This window comes from Pteronotus mesoamericanus, unplaced genomic scaffold, assembly GCF_021234165.1.
Source record: "Pteronotus mesoamericanus isolate MK-2021 breed Mesoamerican mustached bat unplaced genomic scaffold, CSHL_Meso_final scaffold_174, whole genome shotgun sequence".
Taxonomy (NCBI): Eukaryota; Metazoa; Chordata; class Mammalia; order Chiroptera; family Mormoopidae; genus Pteronotus; species Pteronotus mesoamericanus.
Genome location: NW_026555309.1, coordinates 4,231,369 through 4,257,998, shown reverse-complemented (window position 1 = coordinate 4,257,998; position 26,630 = coordinate 4,231,369). Strand labels below are relative to the sequence as shown.

Genomic DNA, 26,630 nt, shown 5'->3' with positions numbered 1-26,630 from the left:
GAAGTGTAAAATCAGTAAGTCTGGTGCAACCACTATCGTAAACAGTATGGAGGTTTCTCATAAATATTCAAAACAGAACTGTCATATGCCCCAGCACCCCCACTTTTGGATACATATCCAAAGGAAAGGAAAATAGGGTATCGAAGAGATACCTGTACCCCGTGTTCATTGCAGCATTATTCTCAATAACCAAGATATGGACACAACCTGCATGTTCACCACCGGATGAAGGGGTTTAGAAGATGTGACATATATATATGATGTTCTCATATATATGAGAAAGGAGAAAATACTGCCATTTGTAATAACAAAGGAATGGACCTAGAGGGCATTACACTAAGTGAAATAAGCCAGACAAAAACAAACACTGCATGGTATCACTTATATGTGGAATCTTAAAAAAAAAAAAAAAACAGTCAAACTCATAGAAACAGAGGAGAAAAGTGGTTGCCAGGGACTGGGGGTTGGGGGAAACAGGGAGAGGATAAAATTTATCTCCTGCCCTAGAATATTTTAATAAACCTAATGTTTTCACACAATATGAAAAACATTCCCACAGTTTGGCAGAAGCTGGAACCACATTTTCATACAAATCTCAGGAGATCTGTCTTCTATGGAGCCCTTTGTGTATGCAGGCTTCCTGGCACCTTATTGCTTTTCTGGGCATTTACTTTCTTTTTGCTGTTAATTTTATAATCTGTCAAATGCTCCAGTAGACAATTTTCTGATGTCTTTTAAATTTAACTAATATTTACCAGGTTGAATGGCATCAGTAAGAGAACCTCTGTTGAAAGGTAAAATTAAGTCAATGGTTTGTATTTCCATTTGGAGGCTAGAGTATCACATGGGGCTTACTGTAGCGCACTAATGTAGTATGCTCAACAAGATCAATACTCTTGTTAATTTGTGGTCTTTTTTAAAAAAAAAAACCTTTAGGCAAACCAAAAACAAATTATGGAGGGATTATTTTCTAAGGACCCTAGGAGTTATTGAAGTTTTTATGCTGCAAAGGCATTTAGTTCTGAAAAACATTTGATTGCTTTTTTGTCTGTTTTTATATCCTTGACAAGAAGTCTCAGAGGATGTTGAAATCAGCTGTCTAGATGAGAGCAAAGTTTCATTACTTGACAACTGAGACAAACGAAGAGCTGGGAGCCATTACAAGGTGTTCTACCTGGCATATTTCCAGTCCAGTAAAACCAGAATCTTCCCTCTAGTCCTTAGAAAGAAACTGGAAGTTGATTCGCGATGAAGGTGTTGCAGTGATGGATAAAACCAAAGGCCTCTTCCTGCCTGAAGATGAAAATCTGAGAGAGAAAGGAGACTGGAGTCAGTTTACCCTGTGGCAGCAAGGTGAGCTCCTGATTTCTAGACTGTTCTGTGTATCTAGTCATTTATTGAAAGTGGACCCTAGCCAGCTGACACTTCCTAGGGATGGGGCTCTGCAATTTATAGGAAACTGCCCAGAAAAACCTAGATTATCAAATTCCATTCATTGTTTTTTAAAACTATATCTGAATGCTTATTTGTGTGTGTGTGTGCATGTAAATATCTGTGTGTGTGTATATCTATTGAATACTCACATATCTATTTGCATAAATATATGTAATAGTATTTTGATTTTCCTGATCTTTTCTATTAAATACGTTACAAAGAGTAACTGTACTGTGTTGGCATAACTGCGAAGTCTACCTGTGCGCATGGATGCCTTTGAAAGGAGCTTCCCTGAGCCTGTTGCTCCTGTAAAGTGGAGATAATCTTGCATGACGAAGTGAGAGCACCATGGTAAGGGCTGTTAGAGATAAGACACCGGAGTGACGGAGTGACGAGATGGTAGCTAGCGCCAGAGCTGTTCAAGACTAGGAAGTAGTTCATATTCAACCTCACGTTCCCTGAGCGGAGAAAACTCGTAGACAGAGCTCCAATATGTGTGTGTTCAATGAATTAATATATCAATCTACCCTTCAAATGAGGGGCATTGAATTTTATCTTCACGTCTCTTTCTACTTCTCTTCTTGAAATGCAAGTTAACCTGGGTTAACAATAGCTATACAAAAAGCAGATCCATTTTGAAGACTAAACAGCATGTGTTGCACAACATTAGCACGCAAAGTAAATTGAGAAGATGATAAGCAGTTGGTTTACATTAAAGGATAAATAAGCACAATCATTTATAACAGTTATGTTTTCAGAATTCTTTACATGTAAGAAAAAGAACTACTTCAGTGATATTTTCAAGGAAACATCCATCAGAAGAGAGATCACATGATTTCAAGTGATTCTGTCAGCTTTTTGCCAATGAGATTTTCTAAATGGAGCAGTAAGGTCGATATGTGAATAACATGCTAGTTTTATCTATTGACGTATCACTAAAATGAGTAATTGTATAGGCCTTAAGCATTGACCAGTTCATCTAATGACTCAGTTCCATGAACATTCTTATGCTTCATAGAAGTTACTGGGCTTCCTAAAACAGCGCTTCAGAATAACATGCATCCTGGCAGTCCTTTCCGAAACCAGTCTCTGCTACAGATGATAAAGTTGAAATATGCAAAGATTAGGGCATATAAAAGTATTAAGCAAGGAAGAAAATTTAAAAAATGGAGACATTTTGGTTGGAAGCAACATTCTAAGTTTATGTATATTTTTTAAAATGTTTAATTGTGGCACATAACCTAAAATTTACCATCTTAATCATTTACAAGTGTATATTTGATAATGTGAAGAATATTCATGTTGTTGTGCAACCAATCTTTGAAACTTTATCTTGCAAAACAGAAAATCTATATTTGTTAACATCTCCCCATTGTCCCTCCCCCCAGCTCTGGGGAACCACAATTCTATTTTCTGTCTCTATGAATTTGACCACTTTAGATACCTCAAATAAGTGGGATCAGGCAGTATTGATTGACTTACCAATTTTCACATTTTGATTATATCTGATTTTCCATGAATTATTTCTTTTCCTTTCTTATTTTCTATAATTAATATATATCACTTTTGAAATAATAATTAAAAAGTCTAAGCCAAAACATGGACTTATTAGTAAGACAGCTCTAAGTTTTTAAGTCTAGAAGGGCAATAGTTTAAAAGAATCATTAAAATTATTACAGATACCAGCAATTAATAGTCACTTTTTTTTAAAAGAGCATCCTTCTCAGCAACTGAATTATTAAGAGTTGATTCTTGTAATATTTTTACTTTCATGGTATTGTTTTTAAATCCTTTTTTCCAGTTGAATGGAATTTGCACATTTTTGTTCTTAAATTTGACAGAGTGATCTATTATGTTATTAAAAACCTCATAAAATTACTTCTCACTTTTATCTAATTCCCAATTTTATATTTTTCTTCCTCCTGTTGTTCCTTTTTTAACTGTTTATTATTCTTTTAAACTTTTCAACTGGAACACCTAAGTAAATTTATTTCATTCTTTCTTTTTCATTAATAAAAGCACTTAAGACTATGGACCAATATGTGGATACAACTTTGGATACCCATAACCTCTAATGTATGATATTTTCACTTACGTTATTTCCATTAAAAAAAAGACTGCATTTCTATCTTGATTTCCATTTTGATCCAAAATAATTAGGGGTGTTCGTGTGTCAGAAGTGTGTGTTTTTCAATGGGTTTCAGTTAAGTAGAAATTAATTTCTGGCTTTATTTTGTCATAAAAGAATATAAGTCACATAGTTACTCTTTTAAGAAGTCTTATTGACTCTTTGTGGCCTTTCATTTGTGGTTCTGAGCTTCTGGGAGGAATCCAGTAATCGCTTTCTGGAAGCAAATTTATAGTTTAAAGAATTTTGAAGGCAATTAATTATCATAGCTTGCACAGAAGCAGGATGGAATTTCTGAAGGCAGGTGCCCTCTTAGGCTGGGGCTCAGAGAGAGAAGAGAGAACCCTGCGGCAGTCGGGGAAGATGTAAGAGAGGGAGGGCAGTTTATTAGCCACACTGAGAGCTCAGATCCAGATGAAGAAGCAGATGAATATTCGACTTAGTTGTCTAGTCTGCTAAGAAAAGGGCGCTGTCAGATGGTTGAAGGCCTTGAAGCTATGGCTGGAAGTTTTGTTTCTATCCAAATGGTAAGTGGGAATTATGGTAGATCTCTAAGTAATATAATCAGTATTGAAGTATATTTATTCCCACTTTAAATAATCACCTTTTTTGAGTTAGAGAAAAAAGATAGAATCAATAATACAAATAATGATTTTTCCCCACAGGAAAGTTTTCAAATTGCTATGTGAATATTATGTAACATCAATTTTGCTCAAATTTATGAATTGTCACCAACAGTGAACACTAAAATATGCAGTTAGCAAACATGCTGCACATGTGCAAGTCGTTTTTCCTTCCAGAGTTTGTAGAAGATGGTGCCAACTGATCCCAGTAGCCTTTCTGAATGAGCTCAGATTGAACCTCTAAATCCTTCTCAACACAGTGTTCTAAGTTGCCACTATCAATTGATCAGAGTTGTCACGCAAGATGAACCCATTGTCATCCTAGCAGTAGAGCCTTGAACATTAGAAAGATACAACCCAAGGCCTTTAAAAATCCCAATTCCATGAATCTCTCATAAAGTATATTCATATATAAATGAAAAATGTATTTGATTCTTTCTGATCTTCATGGGCAGTTAGATCTCTTTCTAGGGCCATTTTCCCAACGAAACAGAGTTTATCATGTGAAAGTTACTTTCAATTTCATGAAAAGTAATAAAACAACAACAAAGCCACACTGAGTTCACCTGCTGGGCAGTTTCCTCCTCAGATGAGCAGTTCTAACTCAACATGCAATGAAATGGTAAATTGTGCTTTAAAGCATAGGCTTTGGAGACCAGCAACCCTGGGTTGGAGGGCTGGTGGCGCCCCCGTTTGCTGTGTGACAGCATATTCCAGAATCTCTGAGCCTCAGCTTCTTCATTTAAAAAATGGCAATGAAAATAGCACCTCAAGTATGGGGTTGTTGTGAGGATCAGGAGCTCTCGTGAAAGGTCTGTCTCACAGTTATTCAATAAATGACAGTGATACTGTTTTTGTTATGTAGTAATCATGTTATATAATAACAGTAGTGGAACAGCAGTCTTAGGTCATGGTTAAGAACATGGACTCTGGGTCCAGCTGGGCTGGAATTCCTGCTCTGCCACTTACTGTGCTGTGGTTCCTCTTCTGTAGAATGCAACACTAGTAGCGCCTCCCTCAGCAGGGGGCATGCACATCGAGTGAATCATTCTAAGCACAGGGAGGGGTGCCTGGTGCCTCGGGAGCACCATGGAACTGTTGTTGCGCTCCTGCCCTCACAGTCACCTGTGAATAGTTAAAACAACCCATGGCAATCCACAGTTGTCAAGCATCTGCTACACAGCTGCCCCTCCCGCCCCCCAACAGAGAATCTGTGTTTATGGACTAGAAAAGATTTATGTGCCTAGAGGTGCTCTCTAATCCAGTCCTGACCTACTGGCAATTCTAATGACACATTCATTAAGTTACCCATTCATTACCTTTCATTCAGGTGAGACACAACTGTTCTCCAAGGAACATGTGCTCAGTCCTCGCCACAGTGCCCATCAAAAGTCCAGCTACCTCTGGACTTCACTTAAGCACTGCCTGAATAGCTCAAACCCAGAGTTGGGGAATCTTGCCAGGCTGTCCCCAGATCCTGCATGTGGGAAGGCAAGGAAAGCTAGGGCTTAAAAATGCTTTATGATGACTTATACGGGACTCTATTTATTCAAACTGGCATTTTTTTTAATTCAATGCATTTAGGGCACTCCATTAATAACTAAAAAGAGCACCTTACAAGTTACTCAATTAAGAGGACAAAAGAACACTTAGAGAAAGCTAATATAAAATCCGTGTTTTAAAGCACTGAGGTTTGTTTGATTAAGAAGAATACCTTTACATTGCATTTTTATAACTCATTTTCAGCACATTATTATCTAGGACACAACTAACATTCATTAAATGAAATTAAACTCAGCTTTAGATGTAGCATTCCTTTGTAAGAATGTTGAATAGGGAATTAAAATGTTTCTAACTTTTAAAAATTCCAATGTTTTATTCCTTCATGAGAGCAAATGATACTCTGAATTCCTGAGCACATCTTCCCTAAGGAATAGCGATTTTTGTGGAGGATGAAGAAATTTGCATAATCTAGGAGGTTTAGACTATGTCCCAAAATCTGTTTCTCACACAGTAACTCATAGAAAATATCATTTGTCAAAGACCTCCTCCTGTCTTCATTTAAACCTTACTCTTTATCCACATATAAAGGATGATCTCTACAGAAAAATACCTTAAATTCCAATTTAAAATATTGTTTAGGTGACGTGGGTATAGTCCTGGAAATGCATTTTTAGGTTATAAATATAAGCTATTTTTCTTTGGTAGCAAGTGTATTAGTTTACTGTGGCTGCTGTAACAAATTACCACAAACTTCAGGGCTTAAAATAACACAAGTTTACTCCCTGTAGCCTCCTGGAGGCCAGAAGTCTACAGTGGGTCTCACTGAGCTTGAATTGAAGTGTCATCAGGGCCGCATTCTTTCTGGAGCCTCCAGCTTCTAGAGTCTGCTCACATTCCTTGGCTTGAGGTCCCTTCCTAACGTCAGAGTCAGCAATGGCCACTCAAGTCTTTCTCATTCTGTATCACTCAGATCCTGACTCTTCTGCCTCTCTTCCATGTTTAAGGACCCTGTAATTACACTGGGCCCATTTAGTTAATTCAGGATAATCCCTATATTTTAAGGTTTGCTCATTAGAAATCTCAATGCCGTCTGCAGCCTTTATTTCCCCTTTCCGCATAGCAGAACATATCCATAGGTTCCCGGGCTTACAATGTGGATATTCTTGGGAGGGAGCCATTATTCTGCCTGCCGTGGGGTGGGGGGAGATGGAAAAAAGTGTTCAGCCCAAACCCATGACTTGTCCATTAGACAGCCTCAGTCAAATAGTCCACCAGCGAGTGGCAAATTCTAGTCCCTGCAGGTCAACATCTATTGGAGCAAAACACATCCTCTTCTTGTATGTATGCGAGTGTTCCTATTCCTACAGTGAGGATAACAAGGTAGATCACATTAGTCCAAACAGGATGAGTTAACGCTTTACTGTAATTTGTTTCTAACAAAGCTTTTATCATTTGTTGTTCTAGGGAGAAAAAATGAAAATGCCTGTAAAGGAGCTCCTAAAACCTGTTCTTTACTAGATAAATTCCCCGAGACAACAGGATGCAGAAGAGGACAGGTACCAGGAGTGTTTTTGGTGCTGGGAGGAACACAATGGCTTATTAGCAATAAGGGACTGCTGGTGATTACAAAGAAGTGTTTATTTCCTTTGGCCCAACAAATGCCTCTTTTTCACTCTCTTTTAATGAACCAATTTAATGTGGTTGATGTCAGAATTGAGGGTGAAAAATGTTCGGTGTGTATTAGCTCTGAGGAAAATGGGAGTACTTATTTTTAGTTCCCTCACAAAGAAGTAAGAGGAGAATATTAATTTTGAGTCTGACAAAGGCTCTAATCCAAATTGACAGTAATTTTGTACTGTCACTTTAATTTGGCAATTCCTCCACACCTTGATAAATGGAAGAACGGTGTGTTATATTTTCTGCACAGATCAAATATTCCATCATGCACCCAGGAACTCACGTGTGGCCACACACGGGGCCCACGAACTGCAGGCTCCGGATGCACCTGGGCTTGGTGATTCCCAAAGAAGGCTGCAAGATCCGATGTGCCAACGAGACCAAGTATGTTTGCTCCCACCGTTTTATCTCTTATTCATCACCTCTGACGATGGACATTCGTTACAACAAAGCTAGATTCATTTGGATAGTTTCTCTTCCTTTGTAACTGATGTCGACTGGGGCGGGTGTTATTAATCCAAACTCCTTAATCTCTGTCACTTCTTTGTCCTGTCTGTTGGCCTGGAGATACTGCCCAGTTCCAGGGCTGCCTTTTGTGGTGATTTCTCCCCAGAGCATGCACACCTGGTTGATGAGCCGTCTTGCTTCACTTTCTAGATGAACAGACTTGAGTCAGCCGACTTGTACTGAGCCCCACACATATTACACATTGTGCTTATTGCTTTACCACTTGAATTACTCAACAATCCAAAGAGCCCCTCTTCCTAATGAAAGCACCCCCGCGATATTGATGTTTTCTTCTAGAGGAGTCAGCATGGTGCCGTGGAAGCTGGCTGCCTTGTTCAGATCACAGCCCTGCCACCTAATTCTGTGTAATGTGGGCCCATTACTTACGTAATCCCCTAAAGCCTCAGCTGTTTTGCTTATGAAATTGGCAATGATACTATCTGCTTTGCAGGATTGTAGTGTGGATCAAATAAAATAATACCAGCAAGGCACTTAGCCCAGATCCCAGCCTGAGCAGAGAGCGTGACGGCCACTCCTCCCCATGTACTTTCCTGTCCTACTGTTATTACTCCCTTCACCTGGAATTCCCATCCAAAACCTACTTCTAAGGTCCAATTAAGTTTCACAAAAAGGAAACTCAGACTTCGTAAAGTGTGCACAGTACATATTCCCGGTAGTTCTGTTCATTATCTTCCATTGCTTTTTATTAATTAATATACATTAGCATAATCTGTATGAGTGGGCTGTAAGCTCCTGGGGAGCAGATACTAAGCTGTTAGTCTTCTTATGCATTTCTTACGGTCCTTAGCAGAGGACTGATGGGGGAGGGGCGTTAGCTGTTGGCAGATACCTCCCTGCCTGGCCATGGCGCAGCAGCAGAGGGCTGTGGGAGAATCAAAGAAGAGCCAGACTGGGGACCGCCCCCTGCCAGGGGTGTCTAATCAGGGAGATAACACAAGCTTGTGTGTCACAAGTTCTGAGAGAGGCACAGATAAAAATGCTACAGCTAGGTCTATGGGCAGGTTGCTCATCTGCTGCTGATGTTTGCGAATCTTGTCAGTGGTGATTTTTAAAGACAGGAAGGATTGAGACACTGAAGGCTTGGAGAGAATGGCATTCCAGGCTGAAAGAATAGCCTCAGTAAAGGCACAGAAGCCAAAAATTACAGGCCACATAGGAGGAATATTGACTGACTTCAGCACTTCAGGAGTACAGGACGCTGTTAGAAGGTAAACTGATGCACTTTAAAATTTTCAACAGTTGATTTGAGCAAACATCAGTTCAAACCAGGCAGCATCGAACCAGAGGTGGTTACAAGCACTCCACTGATAGTTCCTAGGGGCAACATTTTTATAGAGCAGACACTGAAGCAAAGGAAAGAAATTATTTGACTGGTTATAGTACTGTGGCTGCCTTATCTGGGAAAGCCTGTTTGTGACTGTGTTGCTCTTAAATTGCACCTTCTCAGATCCGAGTGCCCTGACTAAGGCTTAGGTTTGGGCTTGTATAGGCTGCCAACACACTGGAGCCCCCTCAGCCTGATGTCCTCTTTGTTGAAGTTGTTTAACAGTACATATAGAAAAAGGTCGGAAAGTGAAAGAATGGGTTAGAAGCTAAATCCTTGAGGTCTCTGATACCAAATGAACGGGATCAGTCCTTAGTTAGGAAGTGAATCTGGAAGCCATGAGTGAACTCTATTGTATGTGGGGCAATGTGAAGAACAGTTAACAGACTGCCACAGTGGCCCACCAAGGAGAGCTAGAATTGGGATGCTGGAAAGAAAGGGAAAGTAAAGAGCAGGTGCAGAAGATATTATCAAGATTGACTAAAGTGAATCTTAAGTGTGTGTGGTACAAGGGTGAGGGAGGTCCAAGATGACTTGGCAGTTTCCATTTCGGTCTGTGGGAGGGTGTTGATGCTTTAGCCAGTAATGAGAACTTGGGAGGCATGAGCCAAGTTCAGGGAGTTCAGGGGAATGGATAGTGAATTCAGCGTTAGTGTATACTTTATTTAAGTTGCTATTGAAACACAGTAGAAATATCCAGCAGTTGGCTGGATATAAAGGCCAAGAGCTCAGGAGAGAAGTCAAGTCTAGACATAAAGGTTTGAGACACAGACTTAGCAGGAATTTCTAGAGGAAACCTGAGAATTCCTGAACACATCTACGTTTAGAAGACTGAAAGAAAAAGGAGAACCAAGAAGATGGGTCAGCAGAGGGCAGAGTTGGGAGGACGAAGAGGAGGAATCACAAATGGCTGGACAGAGGAGGTTTCTTCCAAGGTCAAATGGATCTTGTCAAGCCTTTGGGAACTCAGTTTGGGTCTGCACGGTCTCTCTGCCAAAGGGAAGAGGGGTTAGGGACATGGCAGGGGACCCAGAGGATGCACAGAGGAGGTGGGGATTCTGGGGGAGCTACAGATTGACAAGGCCAACTCATGGGAGACCAGATATGAGCAATGGAGCAGTGAAGATGGGAAGGAGCACCAGGTCTCATTCCTAAGTACTACCTTAGCGTTATAAACTTGTTTGTTCTCTCTGTCTCTGTCTATTCTCCCCTTCTTTCTGCCCTCTATTTATATGTTTATTTTAAAATCTGTCTGTAATGCTTACAGATACTTGGGGAAAAAATACTAGATAAAAACCCACTTAGGAACAGGCAGGGAGAGGGAAATGCGTGGAACTGGTCCTGGTCACCAGAGGCCTGAGGTGGAGAGAAGGCCTGTTTGAAAGAATGGGCGTGGCATTCCAGAAGCAGAGCAGGAGAACAGAGCTGGAAGTCTCAGCAAGAATTCAGAGAGGGTTCAAAATGCAGAAGTGACACTGAGAGACCTGCCCAGTCTCCCAGTAAACATCTGGTGACTATGCTTGACAAAGGAAACAACTGCCAGCCTCTCCCCTCACCTGCCAGAAGTAGGGAAGAATTTTAAGCCCAGTCTTGCAACTCACTTGGAGGGTGATTATGAATGAGAACATTAGCTTGGCAGCCCCTCAATTTCCACTGTGGTAAAGTGCAACCTACTTCACATGACAGTAAGTACGTGCTGATAACAATAATTTGCAGATAGTGTATTTGGCACAGTGATCGTTAAAAAGTACTTGCCACCCACTTACCTGTTGTTGGGCCAGGAAGACAGCTTCCTAGAGGATGAAATGCTTCCTGTTTTCATGTCCCTGCATGTTGGGAAATGCCCGACCTGGTTTCAGAAGCTGTAACCCTGCTGACAGGCTGGAGGGCCCCAAGGCTGGAAATAATCAGGAGGCCTTGGAGAAACAGGCTCCTGAGGAGACTTGGCCTGTCCCCCCCTGGCAAGGGCATAGCCCCTGCCTCTCTGCTTTGCCATGGAGGGTCAATTAGCCAATGATGGGTAAGTGACCTCGCGCTGAGGTTTGCGACCTAAGACAGGCGTTGGCCGATTTTGGCAGCAGATAAGAAATTGGGGGACACGGAGAAGGGGCAAAAAGGCCCCCTACACCCTTCGGCTTGGCTTGAACATGGCTGGAGTCCCCATTGCAGCCAAGAAGCAGTCTCCTTAACCCTTGGCTCCCTCCCCTCACCTGGCTCAGGCTTAAAACAGCCCTAAATCAGATCTGGCTGGTCCCAGGGTAATCAGGCCTAAAAGTAAATTCTTTAGCGTGTGCTCTGTTCCTCCCTCAGATCTCTGGTCAGCTCATGCTGCGAAGGACCTTTATTTACACCCCTTACCTCGTTAAGACATTTGCTTTATTTACACCCCTTACCTTGTTAAGACATTTACTTTATTTACACTTTTTACCCTATATCTTTAAGGCGCCTTTAAATCTACTCTCCCCTTATCTATAGTCTCTACTGTTGATTCTAGGCTCCTCTCGGACCCATGTAAATCAGTATACTCCTGTCACTTGTCTTGTTAAAAGCGTCATATATTCACTGTGAAACTTACCCTACTGATGTAATGAGATAACGTGTACATTCCTGTTACACACCCCACTGATAAGATTTTCAATAAAAGCCTTGGAACAAAGGACAACGGGGCCTTCCCCACTAGGGGGATGTGCCAAGGCCTTCTCTGGTAAGAGGGAAGTGCCCCCCTCTGCTCTCCCAGCAAACAGAGAAGTGTTTGCATTCTGTGTTTGTCCCCCTCATCTGTGACAACCCCAGGGCGGGCTCTGCGGGTTTCAGAGCCTTGCTCCCACCTCAGCTGGCCCCAGCCGGTTTTCCTTCAGGTTTCAGGGAGCGCTGCGCTCTCTGCGGCACGCCTCCGCGGCAGCGTGCCCCCTATAGCCGCCATGCAGGGCGACACCTGCAGAGCTGGTGGGCATTGGAGCCTTTTGGCCTCCTCATGATTGCTGGTCAGCATCCCCCTCTGTTAGGGTAGACATGGGGCACCAGGGAGTCTCCCTCGATGTCCAGGATGGGGCAGGGGGAGGTTCTTGCACTGAGCGTGCCAATGGCTAGAGAGATGAATGGATTGGATAGAGCTCCAGCAGCCAAAAGCTAGCAGGATGGTTGGATAAAGAAAGTAAGCCCTCTGCTCTCTATCCCTGTAAGAACCTTGGGTTTTAGCAGGGAGAGGAAATGTCCTTTGAGACAGGAGTCCACTATTCTTCCAGGTTGGCACTTGAATAACCCTCTTTTGCTTTTGCACTGGCACCTGTCCCTCAAGTTCAGTTTTTGCCACCATGGGCAGCCAAACCCACCTTCTTCAGTTTCACCTCCATGTCCCTCCTGTTGTCCTTACTTTATGTTGTGTTATATTCTTATCCTTAATGAGCCTTAACTCGAGTGTGGTTGGGTTAGGCTAAGTACTTGATTAAAAAATAGTGTTTTCCATAAGAGAAATGTGTCAATTAAATTGGAGTACTATATATAATACCTATAGTGAAAAATAGCTGGCTAGCTGAAGAGTGGACACTTTGTGAACTCTGAGGACAGAAAGACTATCATATTGAAACCTAGAAGTTCCAGCTATTATTGTAGAAGTACTATCAGTGTGGAAAGAGAAGCATGTATATCAAAGAATTAGGCTTCCTTGTGCTGGGTGACAGGAAGCCATTTTTCAGAGTTTCTCAGCTTCTAAGAATAGGTAGGTTACTTGTAGCGATTTGTGCATGATAGTTCTCGGGTACTGATGATCACATTGCTGTTTCTCCAGCACTATGTGATTCGTGCTAGTGTGCATGATTAAATATTCCATCATTGCAAAACTTAGCATCGCCTTTTTATCTGAAGATGAGCTCACAGGTATGCAGCCTTTTATCACTACAAGTGAAATGATCATTTAAAATTAATCTTTTCTGATTACAAAACTGATGCATGTTCCTTGTACATAATTTGTAAAACACAGAGAAACACAATCATAAAGATAAATATTGATCTCAATACTCAGAGATATTGCCCAGGTGCTTCTCAGTACCTGTATCTGTGTACTCATGATGGTGATTGTAATGAAATGGTAATAATATATAATGTGCTTTCCATGTAGAAAGCCCAGTGCGAAGCACTCTATTTCCATTAGTTTATTAATCCTCACAACAATCCCACAGGAGTATTAAAATCTGTTTTACAGCTGAGGACATTGAGGAGGTGCTCAGTACTCCCCAAGCTCACTCAGCTTAGTAAGTATTGATTCTGTACTAGTTTCCTAGAGTTGCCATAACAAATTGCTACAAACTGGATGACTTAACAGAAACTTATTCTCTCTTATTTCGGAAGCCAGAAGGTATCAGCAGGGCGGGCATCTTCTTCAGGTTCTGAGGGGTGTTGTCTTCTGCCTCTCCCCTGGCTCTGGTGGCTGCCAGCATTCCTCAGGGCTCCTTGGCTTGTAGACACATCACTCCAGGCTCTGTCTCAGCCATCACATCGCCTTCTTCCTGTCTGCTCCCCTTCTCTTCTCTTGCAAGGATACTTATTGCATTTAGGGCCCAATCTAATCCAGGATGATCTCCTCTCATGATCGTTAACTTTATTACAAGTAGAAAGACCCTTTTTCCAAATAAATTTACATTCATAGTTTCCATGTAAACACCTTTTTGGGGGGGGGGGGTCCCATCGTTTAATTAATTATAATATTGCAACCAAGGTTTGGTTTCACTCAGTCTGGCTTGGAAGTCTGTGCTCAGAGCTCCGAGCTTTAACCTCATAGCCTCATTATATGGAGAATTTGGGGCTTTTTGTAATTTGTTGTTGCTATTTACAAAATTAGGATCATGTTGTATTTATAAGATGATCACTATGAATGTGGGCTTTCATTTCTACACAACAGGGTATCAAGGAGAGAAAGCAGCTGGGGAGTTCCCATTTTTAGGCCATTTGTGTTACTCCAGACAGTCCCGTCTTTGTGGTCTATTAGATGAGTTCATTAGCGATCTTGATCCAGACCTGAATGAACTTGAGCCAGCAGATAAACATGCCACTCACAAGTAGGAATAGTTACCCTCATAGATTAGCCAAGTTGCATGAGCTTTGGATGATCCCAGAAAGGAATTCTTCCAAGTCTCCAAGAGGACCTCCCGGACCTTCTACACCCGGGGCAAGGGAAAGAAGAGCAACCATGAAATTATCCGGGAGACTCAGCGTTATTGACTGCAAATTGCCAGCCTGAGATGTTAGACCAATATGTCGCCAAGAAAGCATGCATTGTCATTAGTGTCAGCCACAGACTAAAGAAATGAATTGGTAATAGTCACTGAATTCCTCTCTATATTGCTGTAGAGATACTGGCCTCTTCCCATATATGTCAAGCATTTTATAACATTTTTTATTAATCTCTCAACTTTCCAATTTGGAAGATTGTGTAGAAGGCATGCTAAAATATTAACAATAGAAGAGAGACTTAATTTTTAAATCCACCATGACTGATTCATAGATACTTGTTTTGTTTTCATGAAGCGTCTGAGGAGATAATCACATTATAGAAGCTGTGAATTACCCAAATCATTTAGGACCAAATATTTTAGCGCCTTCTTTAATTTTTCCCTAGTTTCACTGAAATCACAATTTGTTTCACAAGGTACATCCATCTTCCATCTATAGGTCCACCTTTCAAGCTTGCCCATCTGAGATTAGAGGACAAAAATGGCATTTTTAGCTGGATATATTTCCAGAAGGTTTGTTATTGAAGATTAACATTTCATCTTCTTTTTTATTTCCTTTGAGCAACTTGGTGAACTAAAAACATGAATCAAATTTTAACCCCTGTTCTAGTGAGCATGGTGTGTTTACAGCTATTTATAGGCATAGTTCCATATCTGCACCTCCGCAGGGAATGCAGTTCCCACATTCACAATGAATTGTACCCAAACATTTGTTCGTTGAACTGATTGTTGAGAAGTTGGGAAGTTGGAATCCATTTCCCCATGGCGATATTAAATAATGTGGCGGTTCCCGAGCCAGCCCCACAAAGTTTTTAACTCATGACCTTTATTAATAGGGCTCTGGAACCGTTGACTATCTTTAATACTGTTTCTATGGGGAAAATGCATCCTGAGTTTTTATTTCAGATTATAACATTATACATCTTCACGAAAGCAAATTAAAAGCACTGAAGTCACACAACCTGGGTTTAAATCCTAGCTTTCCTCCTTAATTAAGTGCAACTTTAGACAAGTTGCATAACCCTTCTAAGCCTCTATTTCCTCATCTTAAATGAGAAGAATAAGAGTATGTCTCTGTGTGGTGTTTGGTGTGAAACTGTATTTACAAAGTCCTGTGGAGCACTTGCACTCTGTACACTTGAGTTTTTATTGTTCTCGTCTGATTGTTGCAGACAAGGGACTTTCGTCCCTTACATTCCTGGGTGTGAGACCCATCGCTCCAGCAACATCGGAAGTGGTTCCTGTAACCTGGAGGGGGAACTCTGACATGGACCAGGGTGGGGCTTTCATGAGGCAGGGAGCTGAGCATGGGCGGGGCCAGGACCGGGGAAGGAATGGCGCCAGCACAGGTGGGGACTGCGATTTGATAGGCCTGGGGAAGCTGGGGGAAGAAGGGTGCTGGAGCACAGCTGAACACAATCCTGTATTTCTCCTTTTTCTTCTCATTCCCCCCTCAGAACAGGGTGAGGAGGAAGGGGGCAGTGCCTCCCGTCTCTGTTTTCTCTCCGTCCCTTTCTTTGCTTTTTCTGGCTTTCATTACTATGTTACAAAGCCCTCTGCTTTTGGGTGACCCGGGGACCAAGAGGAGGAAGCCAAAGGCTGCAGAGAGAGGCAGCAGTGGGGGTGGATTGCAGGGCGAGGCTGGCCCCCTGGCCCACTTGGAAAGGAGACAGGCCCTGTGGCAGCCTGGCTGGGATGGCTCTCCCTGGACAGGGCGTGAGATATCCTAGGGGAGCACATATGCAGAGCCTGCTCAGTCTTTGTGAAGCTTGCCACCTTTTATTGAAGTTAATATCTTGACATTAAACAAAATAGCAAGTATCATACCCATTTCTCTGAGGAAAGTTTATTAAATATGTTCTGTGAAATGTAATATGAAGACTGAAATCCTAACCAACAGCTTGGCTCAAAGAGTTAGGAGAACTTGCTGCTGAAAGTGGTGTCAGAGGTCATCTGGTCCACCTCTGTCCTTGCACAAATGGGGAAACAGGCCCCTGGGTGAAGTACTTTCTCATAGTCACATAGCTAGTTAGCAACAGTCAGAACAAGAACACAGGTGTCCTTGCTTCCAGAATAGTACTTTGTCCAGAGAGGGAGGGAGGGAGGGAGGAAGGAAGAAAATGAGTGTGTGTATTTCTGTCTGTATTAGGAAGAGCAAGAGAAAAGGAAGCGGTGATGTTGCAGTCCTACATGTCAGTTCCGCTATGTGCCAGAATTTCCACTGGAGTCAGACCAAGGGCTTGGGCTATAATGAAACAACTTTAGTGACTTTCTGCTTCTTTCACAGATCACGATATCACTGCAGACATCTCTTTCCTGGGAAATTAGAATCATGTCATTTGCCTACCTGAGAACAATTTAGCAGGGATCACTGAGATAAGATCTATCAATGTTTTTAGGTAAAAGACCCTATAAGCACCTAGTATCATTCCTTAGCATTAGTGATATTGATGATAATTCTATGACAAAATTATACTCACTATGTTTGTGCCACCATTATATCATTATCATTAATTATAATGATAATACCTTGAGAAATTGAGGAGTTATTTTATATTGCTTTGTCTTGTGGCTGGATATTCTCATATCTTCTTGCAAACCAGGAAGAGGAGTTCTTCTCATAATGATAAATTGTAGTAAGCCGAGGGGGCTGTCCAGGGAGCGCGTGCAGCTCCCCACCTCCTGGCCTGTTTTTCTGACCCCTCCAAGAAAGGCTGTGCCTGCACCTTCAGGAAGACTCCATTCAAAGGCTGCTCTGAGAATCTGTTCTCCAGGGGGCTCTTCCCATGTCATCATTTGAGTGTAACTGAATCATATTTGGTAGAGCTTTGCACACAAAGCACGTGGCCTCAAAACTATTTCTTTGCATTGCAATGAAAGTCTTTGTTTTTTATTCAGAAGAGATCCAGAGTCCTTTGACATCCTTACATTCTGTCTCTTTCCCAGCAGCTGATGTATTTCTCATTAACCCCAACTTATTTCAGTCTGCACATCACTTGGATGGGGTTTTATTGTCCTTCTTTGTCCCCTCTTAGGTTAATTAGGATTAAAGTTTTAGTCATCTAGCTCTGATTGGTGATTGAAAGACACCATTTTTTAAGTGTTCAGAAGGAATCTACATTCAAGAGATCTGTATATAGTAACTGAGTATCTTTGCTGTTTTGGGGAAAATATGTGAAAGAAAATGGAAGGGCAAGTAGAAGTCTACTAAGACACAAATTGCCATGAGGTTTATGGGCCTAAAGGAATCCAAACCTTTGGAATACCTCCCATATTTCTTGTTTTAAGAAATTGTTTAAGCAATGGTTTATACTAGTCCATATTTGACTTAAAATATCTGAAAAGCCACAAACCAGTGGTAACTTAAGTTTCCCCTTATGGGTACTGGTGTCCCATAGATGAACCAATATGTTCCAGCCTTAACAGTTTTTCCCAGTTTACAAGGAATTTAAGTTAATAGATGCAGTGTTCAAGATTTTCTCCCATAAAGCATTCCTAAATCTTTGACTTTCTTTGAACCTCTCAGAATCTAGTGAAAAATGTTTTTTTGTGCAACTTAGAATTTTCTGTTTTGTTGATTTAATTACTTCTGGAATTTTAAGTAGTTGTCAGATTCTCTGCCATCCAAAAAACATAAACAAACAAAAAAATACTGAGAATCACTTTGTGTAAATCACAAAGTATATCTCAGAGACTGTCATAAATGTTTTTAATATCTCAATCCCTTAGAAGAGTTCAGTTTTCTCAAATGCAGGCTAATTCATAAAAATAACCAAGGTAATTTTTGGTAGCATTATACCACTGCCCAACATTATCATCACTATCTTTTATCTTTTCCCTATTTTTTCAATATTTTCTTTCCTCCTCTGTTTTATATTTGCTTCCATTAATTGAGTATATATTATATGCCAACCATATCCTAACTCTCACATCAACTATGCAGATAACGATAGAAAGGCTCAAATATGCTAAGTAACTCATCCTGGGTCACACAGTTGTAAATGGGAGGACCGAGAGGTGTAAATCTCCTTCTCTTCAAAATCCATGACTTTCCATCATGCTGTGGCTTCTCTCCCCTTTCTCTCCTACCACACACTACCCTTTGCCTTTCCCTTTTTTCTTACACAGTCATGGTAAAATACACATAACAAAATTTATTATCTGAACTATGTTTAACATACAGTTTGGTGACATTAAGTACACTCATTTAGTGCTGTCGTCACCACCATCCATCAACATAACTCTTTTCATCTTGCAGAACTGAAATTCTGTACCCTCTGAACAAGAGCTTGACATCATTCTATTTTCCATCTGTATGAATTGACTAAGTATGTCATATATGTGGAATCGCATAATATTTATCCTTTAGTGACTGGTTTATTGCACTTAGCATAATATCCTAAAGGTTCACCCATGTTGTAGCATATGTCAGATGTCTTTCTTAAGCCTGGGTAGTATCCTACTGTATGTATACGAGTATATCACATTTTGTTTATCCACTCATCCATCCCTGGACACTTGGGTTGCTTCATCTTTTGCTACTGTGAATAATGGTGCCATGAACGTGGGTGTACTGTTTTTCTGTTTAAGTAAACTTCCCCCACCTCATCTTCTGCCTCTACTGTAGGCTTGTCAGTGATAGCCATTAATATTGCTCAGTCCCACTGATAAAACCTAGAAAATGACCATCAAACTGTATAATCTATGGACCATTTCACTTCTTTTTTCTTGTCACCTTTTTTCTTTTTTTAGCTTTGCCTTTCTTTTCATGTTTGGTTTTGCATGATAATGAATGAATAGTCTGTCATTTATTTGAGTCTCTATTTCTCCTGAGTCTGTATATAGGGGTGGGAAAAATTAGGTTTACAGTTGTGAATAATATGAAACATAGTTTATTCTTGTATTATTATTTATTAGTTATTGTATTATTTTCCATACAAACAACTATAAACCTACTTTTGCCCATCCCTGCATTTGTCTTTTGTTACAGTTAGATGAAACTCCAGTAGGACTCTTTCTAACCTTCAGAGAAATTGTATCAGAGAGCTGAGCAACACATGTTTATTGAATGCAAGACAGTAGGCAGGCCAGGTGTGAGAGCGCGCGCAAGGGGTGTGTGTGTGGGAGGGAGGTGGGGGTGGGGTCAGCAGGAGTAGACATTTCCTTCCCAACTTCAAGGAACTTTTAACTTGTGAGTGTTTGTTACTTTATTAGTTAGTTTAAATTTGGCAATTTTATTGCCAGATTCTTTAATAAGTCTGGCATGAATTTGCCGCCCACTAACCCTAACCCCTGTCCCCTGAGGACATTTGACAATGACTGGAGACATTTAGATCATCACAGTTGGCGAGGGAGTACTATTAGCATCTAGTGGGTCAAGGCCAGAAATGCTCATGGAACACAGGACAGCCCCCCAGAACAAAGAATTATCTGGCTTCCTATACAGTGCCAAGGTTGAGAAACCCCACGGTATATCGTATTACTTAATTTAATATTGACTGACCACCTGGTAGTGAACATGAAAGGACACAATCACTTTTCTAAGGGAAACTTCCTTATCTAATGTAGTAACTTGAAATCAAACTAGCATTTCCCCCTCTATAATTTTAATTATTTGCTAATCCAGAATATAAAATTTTAACTTCTTGAGTAGAATTTCAACATCTAATTTCCTGGTAAAATTTTTTTTATTTTCAAAACATAGCTTAGCATGTAAGATGTTGACAATTAATACCTATTTGAGAAAGAAAAGGACATTAGCATGGTTAATAAACTTTCATTGGATTTGAAAGGCATTGTGTAATTGCTCACTGCATATTCTTCTCTTAACTGCTTTATTTAGACTTACATTATATTTAGATGTTAGCCCCTGTACAGGTATTTTAGGAAGTAGTACTCTTGGCCATAAAAGAGTGTTTTGATGGAAAATATTCCATGGATAACCCAGCTGCTTCACAAATGACATTTGAGATATACACTATCTGCCTTTCCATAAAATGGAACTTTAACAAATGGAATGGCTTGAAAAGAGGATCATCGGGAGGTGCATAGACACCCTGCCAGGTGTCCTAGGGGGCCCAGAAAAGCTGGAGAGCTGGCTGCTGTGTGTACGTCTGAACTCATCTCGAAACCACCAGGGAGGATTCCATGGTGTCACTGACCAGGAACTTGGCCTGGGCCGGGTCGCTGGGGCATGCGTTTGAATGCTTGCCCAACTAAACAAGCCTCACCTAGGCTTCTAACAAGAATAAATGTGTTCTTGTCACCAGTCTCCTGCCCTTTGTACACCTTCAGTGCCGAGCGCTGAAAATTGATGTTCATGGAAAGAATCCTGAAATTCTTTCTTAATCACCACAAAAAGAATAAATCCTAGCGTGGCGGTTCAGTTATCTGGTCATATCACAAAGGTTCTCATGACAGTGCCTTCCTGCACGCAGAAATGAACTGATCCTCAAGCATCAGAATCACAAGAATCCATGTTTTTCTGTTCCAGGACGTGGGAAGAAGGCAAGGTGCTCATCTTTGACGACTCCTTTGAGCACGAGGTGTGGCAGGACGCCACGTCTTTCCGGCTGATATTCATCGTGGACGTGTGGCACCCAGAGCTGACGCCCCAGCAGAGACGCACCCTTCCTGCAATTTAGCTTGTCGGGTGGGCTTGGGACACACGGGAGAGAGGCTGCCTCTCTGGCTCTATCTCCTTGGGTGTGGGGATAGAAATTCAAGCACTCATACCCTTAATTTCCTTGATTCGCAGCCTGAAAATTTCTAAACCTCCTCCTAGGGTTAGAAGACACTAAAGGGAATATTTGCCTTGCTGCAATTTACTTAGAAAATGCCCCGATGTATTTCATCCCATGAAAGCACCAATCTGGTGCCTGTATTTCAGGTAAGCACACGATAGCTTCTACCTTGCCAGCCAAAGATTTTTTTTTCCATTTAGAATGGGCTAAATCAGTGTACAGTGAGAATACTTGTAGAAACTGTGAATGGATTGCTTTAGCTTGTAATTTTTCTATGCAATTATATTTTTCTAGGATGGCGAGATGATTTTTTGTCATCCCATACCACTATTTTTTTTGTTGATCTTAATGATAAGCTGTGTAAAATGCTTTACTTCTAGATGTTCAATGGTAACTTTCCTGGTGAACTCAGACTTCCCTTTTCTAATTATTTTTAAACAAAGACACTCATGAAAGAAGCAACTTTATTTTCCTAATACAAAGGAGAAAAATGTGATTATGCCAATGTCTATGAACTGTACAGCTCCCCACCCGCTGTGTCTATTTGCTTTTTTACCTTCATTGAGAGCCTGTGTCTTCATTTCTCCCCTCACCGGGAGAATGGTGGAAAGACTGTCAAAATGGCATTTCTTGCTAAGAGAAAGCTTTTACACTGAAAAGGGACATGGAATCATTTTATATTGAGTTATAAAAATGTCACATGTAAATTGTTTAATGCCAAGTGTTAGATAAGGCTTAACCAAAAAAGTAAAAGTTTTCCAAGTAAAAAAATTTCTCTGAGAATCAGGTAGTGAGGTGGCTGCTAGGGCTCTGGCTCTGGGCCTGGCTGCTGCCCATGGGATGGGGCGGGAGCCAGAGCGTCTTTCCCTGTTACAGATCCGTGTGAGTGACAGAGTCCTTGACGGGACTCCAATCGCAAATTTGCAAAATTCTGAAAGATGGCAGAGTGAAGACCAAGTATGCCAGGATCTGTCCTGGGTGTAGGGTGTCAAGATCGCTCTCCTCTTTGAAAGAGTTTAGGAGGCTTCCAGCTCCCTTGCTTGAAAAACTTCTGCCATTTAAATATCTCTTTGAAATAGCAATTATTATCTAAGGCTTGGCTTTAATATCACCCACAGTACTGAAATAACTGTTGAAAAATGGTCTTGCCTACTCATTCCAAAGATGACCAAGTCATTGATTTGGTAGATTATTAATGCATTAAATTCTGTTTTTAAAATTAAAGTTAATTAGAAATGTTAGCTATAAGAATGTAATAATAATAATGCACTGAATTTAAGCCAATATGAACAAAAATGCTGGAAAAATGATACATAGGTTACCAAATATCATTTATAGCTTAAAAAAAACCACTTTTGATTTCCTTTCCATCGAAGGATAAAAGAGGATGCTTTCTTATCTCATTTGAAAAAATAGTACTTTAAAATTGAAATGGACTTTTTTGCTTGTCCTTAGGCCCATTAGCTTCCAGGAGAAGAGTTTGCATAGTACCTTTTGTGTTGCCTTCTGTTTCACCAATGTTCAAAAATTCACTAAAATAGATAAAGAAGTATGTGAGGAAAAATATCAAAATTAATCACCAAAGTCCAGAAGAAAAGGCAAACTCTTGAAAAATAAAAAGGTATTTTTGTCCTTCAGTATTTATTGAAGAGAGGAAATGAATGATAAGGGACAATACAATCAGTGCTCATGTGGTAACATTCTTGTCACTTATACAGTTTGGTTCTTGTATGTATATTGCATACACAAAGAAATCAAAGTATAAGTTGTCATCGTTGAACCATCATCTTACAGTCATGTAATGAAATCATGGAATAGAACAAAAACTAGCCTTCACTTTGTAATTATAATATGGTATTTAAAATCAGGTCACTACAGGATTCTAAATATTGCCAATTGAAAAGCCAGAATTGTTATTACTGTCGCAAAGAGTTGGCAATAATCGACTCCTATAGCTTTTTAGGTACCTGGATTCCACCACTACCTTATAAACCCAAATAATAAAATGGATTTTCTAATTCACTTTAATTCTTCATCTTTCTTCCCAGTGTCATGGTATTTAAGAAAAGTGTTTCAGTCACTGCATTTGGTAGAATTTTTTGTTTCAATATTAATTTGAAATGTCTACACAAAATGAATTAGTTTTATTAACATGGGGGAGCAACTGGTTGAGCAATATTTTTAATTCTATTTCAATTTTATTTCAAGGGTGAAATACAAAAATTACTTCTATTAATTATTACCTACCAGTAGAAAAAAAATTAAAACACTAGATCCATTGAGAAAGAGATGTAACAAATGGTTCAGAATAGTGATATTATCCATTGAGAATGATTTATGGCCAGTTGAATCACCTCTTTCTTTTGAATTTTGAATTTTTTGGCTAACAACCCTCCCAAATCCTTAAAATATAAAATCATATTTTACTGCTCATTATCAATTAAAATTTTTTATTTGGCATTGAGCACCAACTGGTCATACTAATGAATGGCTATGTCATGCAGATGGCTGGGAGAATAAGAGATATGTAAAAACATACAACTGGTTTAGGGAAACATGGCACAAGTCAGGATATCATGTCCTATGATATCTTTGATTTTATTTAATTTCCTTTGAATGGATAGTTGAGGGCTCATTTCTAAGGAGAATAGACAAAGAAATACAATGATCTTTGGCATTTCATCCTGCATTCCTAGTCTTCCCTTATTTTCAGCACTTGCATATTTAGCCATCCTTAAGGTCTTCCTCCATGGCTGAATACCTACCCACTCGGCAACAGCCAGGCCCTTTCTCTACACCTTTAACTGGTTGCAGAAGTGGGGTGGGGGGAAAGGAGTGGAGGCGAAAATGCTTTAGTAGCACTTTTCTTAGCTGTAGTGACTCAAGTGAGGCAACTTGAATGGTTTATCAATCACAGACATGTTTCCATTGGGACCCTCGCCCCATATCTGCAGACACATGTTGCCCATGGAAGTCACATTGCTAAGATGAAATAGTCATATCTCACATTTTGTGTCTTTTTTGAAAGTCAGCTCATGATAATCAGCTGGTAGCCTGACAGAAGATGGGATGTCAAAATCATTTTTGCAGGGCATCAAAATAAGCAAACTCTGAAAATAGCCAGACCTCGGAAAACATGCTCTTAGGCTGAACAAGTAGATGCTGGTGATGAGGTCAAAGAAAATAATTCAATAAGAATGAAAATTACTGGAGATACTATTGTCTCAGGGCTTTTGCACTACATTGAACTTGACAACTGTGTCTGCACAGTTTAATTCTGATGTATCTACTTGGAAATGCACTTAACCTTAAATTGCAAAAACTGAAGATCTCTGTGCAATGCCTCAGAAAAATCTTTGTTCTAATGCAGTGTGCATCGAATTTAGTTTTTCTCTTTTCATTTTATTTAATACCATAAATGTGGGGGAGAGGAATCTTGTTTACATAACTGCCTTGCTTCATCCTCCATTCAAAATGCTTATTGAAAAAAAAAAATCAAGTCTTTATCCAACTTTGGCTGCTCCAGCCAAGGGCTGGTGACAGTCATCACTGGGTGGCAGGAGTGGAAAGTCTCGTGTCAAGCCGAATGCACATGTCTGTGTGGGTCATTTGCGCATGTGCTTCTGAGATGGCTGATACCACTGACGGTTGGTTGGCATTTTGTGGGAACGTGGAGTGACTCGGGGTTCAGTCCAGAGCCAGAAGTGGCTGAGTGTTCTCATTCTCTCCCTTGTCCTCATGTTTCAGCGTCCCGGCTTCTACCACAGACTGAGATCTAATAATATGGGAAGGAAGGAAAAAGATATGATTACAAAAAATTCATGATGGCAACAATTTTGGCACTCAGATTTTATGTTCCCCTTATTAATCAAGACATTCAAAATAACTATAATTCCCCCTTTTTGTAGCTCTTTTCCTTGCTTTTCTGACTTCTATACCACATATTTATGGGGAGAGGCATCTTGGAATCTTTTTCGCAGAAAACTCATCTATTGGTAAAAGGAGCATGTATTCTAGCCACAACCCTGCCCCAGCATCTAAACATTGCATGGATCTTGAGATGTATAAGATGAAATGAATTTTGTTTGATTTTTAATGTTTTTAAGTACTTTTTAGAGCCCTTGTTTCTCAAAGTCATAAACTATCATGCATGGTAACACCATGAGCTTTGGAATCAGATGGTAAATACAGACTCTACCCCTTACTAGCTGAGCAATTTTTAAAACTCTGGACCTTTATTCTCTTACCTGTAAAATAGAACTATCGCTACCTCCTACAGTTGTTGGTAAGGACTCTACTAATATACATAATGCATTTGACATGTAATTGTAGTTAAAATTTATGGAGGACACTATTATCACCATTGTGGCAATTATAGTAGTGATCTTTAGTTTCTGATGTGTTCTTTCATATTTGAGCACTAACCACTTCTTTCCTGAGTTTATAACATGGATTGAAACTTAAATTTATTTTCCAGCTCATAGAAAATTATAAGAGCTATACACACTGTAAACATTAAGTAAATGTTCACATACTAAGACGAAAATCAGTCAAAACATTAAGAAAATGATTGAACTAGATTGTTCAAACAAGCAAGCAACATTTACAAATATGTGCAGGAATGGTTAACTCACTAGGCCTCAGTTACCCAAGCCCTCCACATTCCAAGAGCCTTAGGACAGTTTCTTGCCTTCTTCCTTTAAACCCTTGGGACATCCTGCCTGATAAAAGTGTCCTTGTATACCTGAAACTTCCGGCCATTCTATATAGTATGCCAACAATAAGATCTATACTGAATGCCTATTTTTGTATGCCGGGGCTTTGGGTCACACTGTATCAGTTTGACCTCTTGTAATGGGGAGGAATAGGGGGAAGAGTTGAAGATTGAGTAGCTAGGGTCTATCACACACTCTATGCCTATGTGACTGACCTCCCCCACCCCAATAAAAGCCCTGGGCACCAAGGCATCGGTGAGTTTCCCTGGTTGGTGACACTTTGCACATGTTGTCACACATCATTGCCAAGAGAATTAAGCTCTGTTCTTGTGACTCCACTGGAAGGACAACTAGAAGCTTGGAACTGGTCCAGTGCACCTGGACTCCACCCAATGCACCTTTTTCTTCTGCTGATTCTAATCTGTTTTTTTTGTTGTTGTGTTTTTTTCCGTAAAAAACTATAACTGTGAGTACAACAGCTTTTCTGGGTCCTGTGAGTCCTTCTGGAAAATTATCAAACCTGAGGGTGGTCTTAAGGGCCCCGAAACACAAGCTGTAATTACACTAGTATCTGTTACGTATGCATCTGGCATTGTTGTAAGTTCTTTACATGCATTGACTTGTTTTCACAACCCTAAGGAATGGCACTATTGTTGTCTTCATTTTATAGACGGGGAAAAAAACCCTAAGGAGCAACAACAACAAAATCAAGTAGCATACGAAAGGC

At 40.4% G+C, this 26,630-nt stretch overlaps 2 protein-coding genes across 17 annotated transcripts in view; one reads left to right on the top strand and one right to left on the bottom strand.

The window, feature by feature from the left end:
- The window catches only part of ASPH (aspartate beta-hydroxylase), a 205,666-nt gene extending 182,455 nt beyond the window's left edge, over positions 1-23,211 (top strand). For 5 of the 15 annotated variants that reach the window (XM_054590184.1, XM_054590185.1, XM_054590179.1 and 2 more), the window contains 4 exons: positions 1,218-1,353; positions 7,153-7,244; positions 7,616-7,749; positions 20,939-23,037. In XM_054590184.1, coding sequence (XP_054446159.1) covers positions 1,218-1,353; positions 7,153-7,244; positions 7,616-7,749; positions 20,939-21,089 — 513 coding nt within the window. In that variant the 3' untranslated portion in view covers positions 21,090-23,037. Of the gene's footprint in view, positions 1-1,217; positions 1,354-7,152; positions 7,245-7,615; positions 7,750-20,938 lie in introns of all 15 variants that reach the window. The other 10 variants (XM_054590169.1, XM_054590170.1, XM_054590171.1 and 7 more) reach the window with 4 other exon arrangements.
- Positions 23,212-23,850: 639 nt separating this feature from the next.
- CLVS1 (clavesin 1) overlaps positions 23,851-26,630 on the bottom strand; it is a 162,571-nt gene continuing 159,791 nt past the window's right edge. The window contains exon 5 of one of the 2 annotated variants that reach the window (XM_054590188.1): positions 23,851-24,963. In XM_054590188.1, the coding sequence (XP_054446163.1) occupies positions 24,876-24,963 (88 nt within the window). In that variant the 3' untranslated portion in view covers positions 23,851-24,875. The remainder of the gene's footprint in view (positions 24,964-26,630) is intronic. The other variant, XM_054590187.1, reaches the window with a different exon arrangement.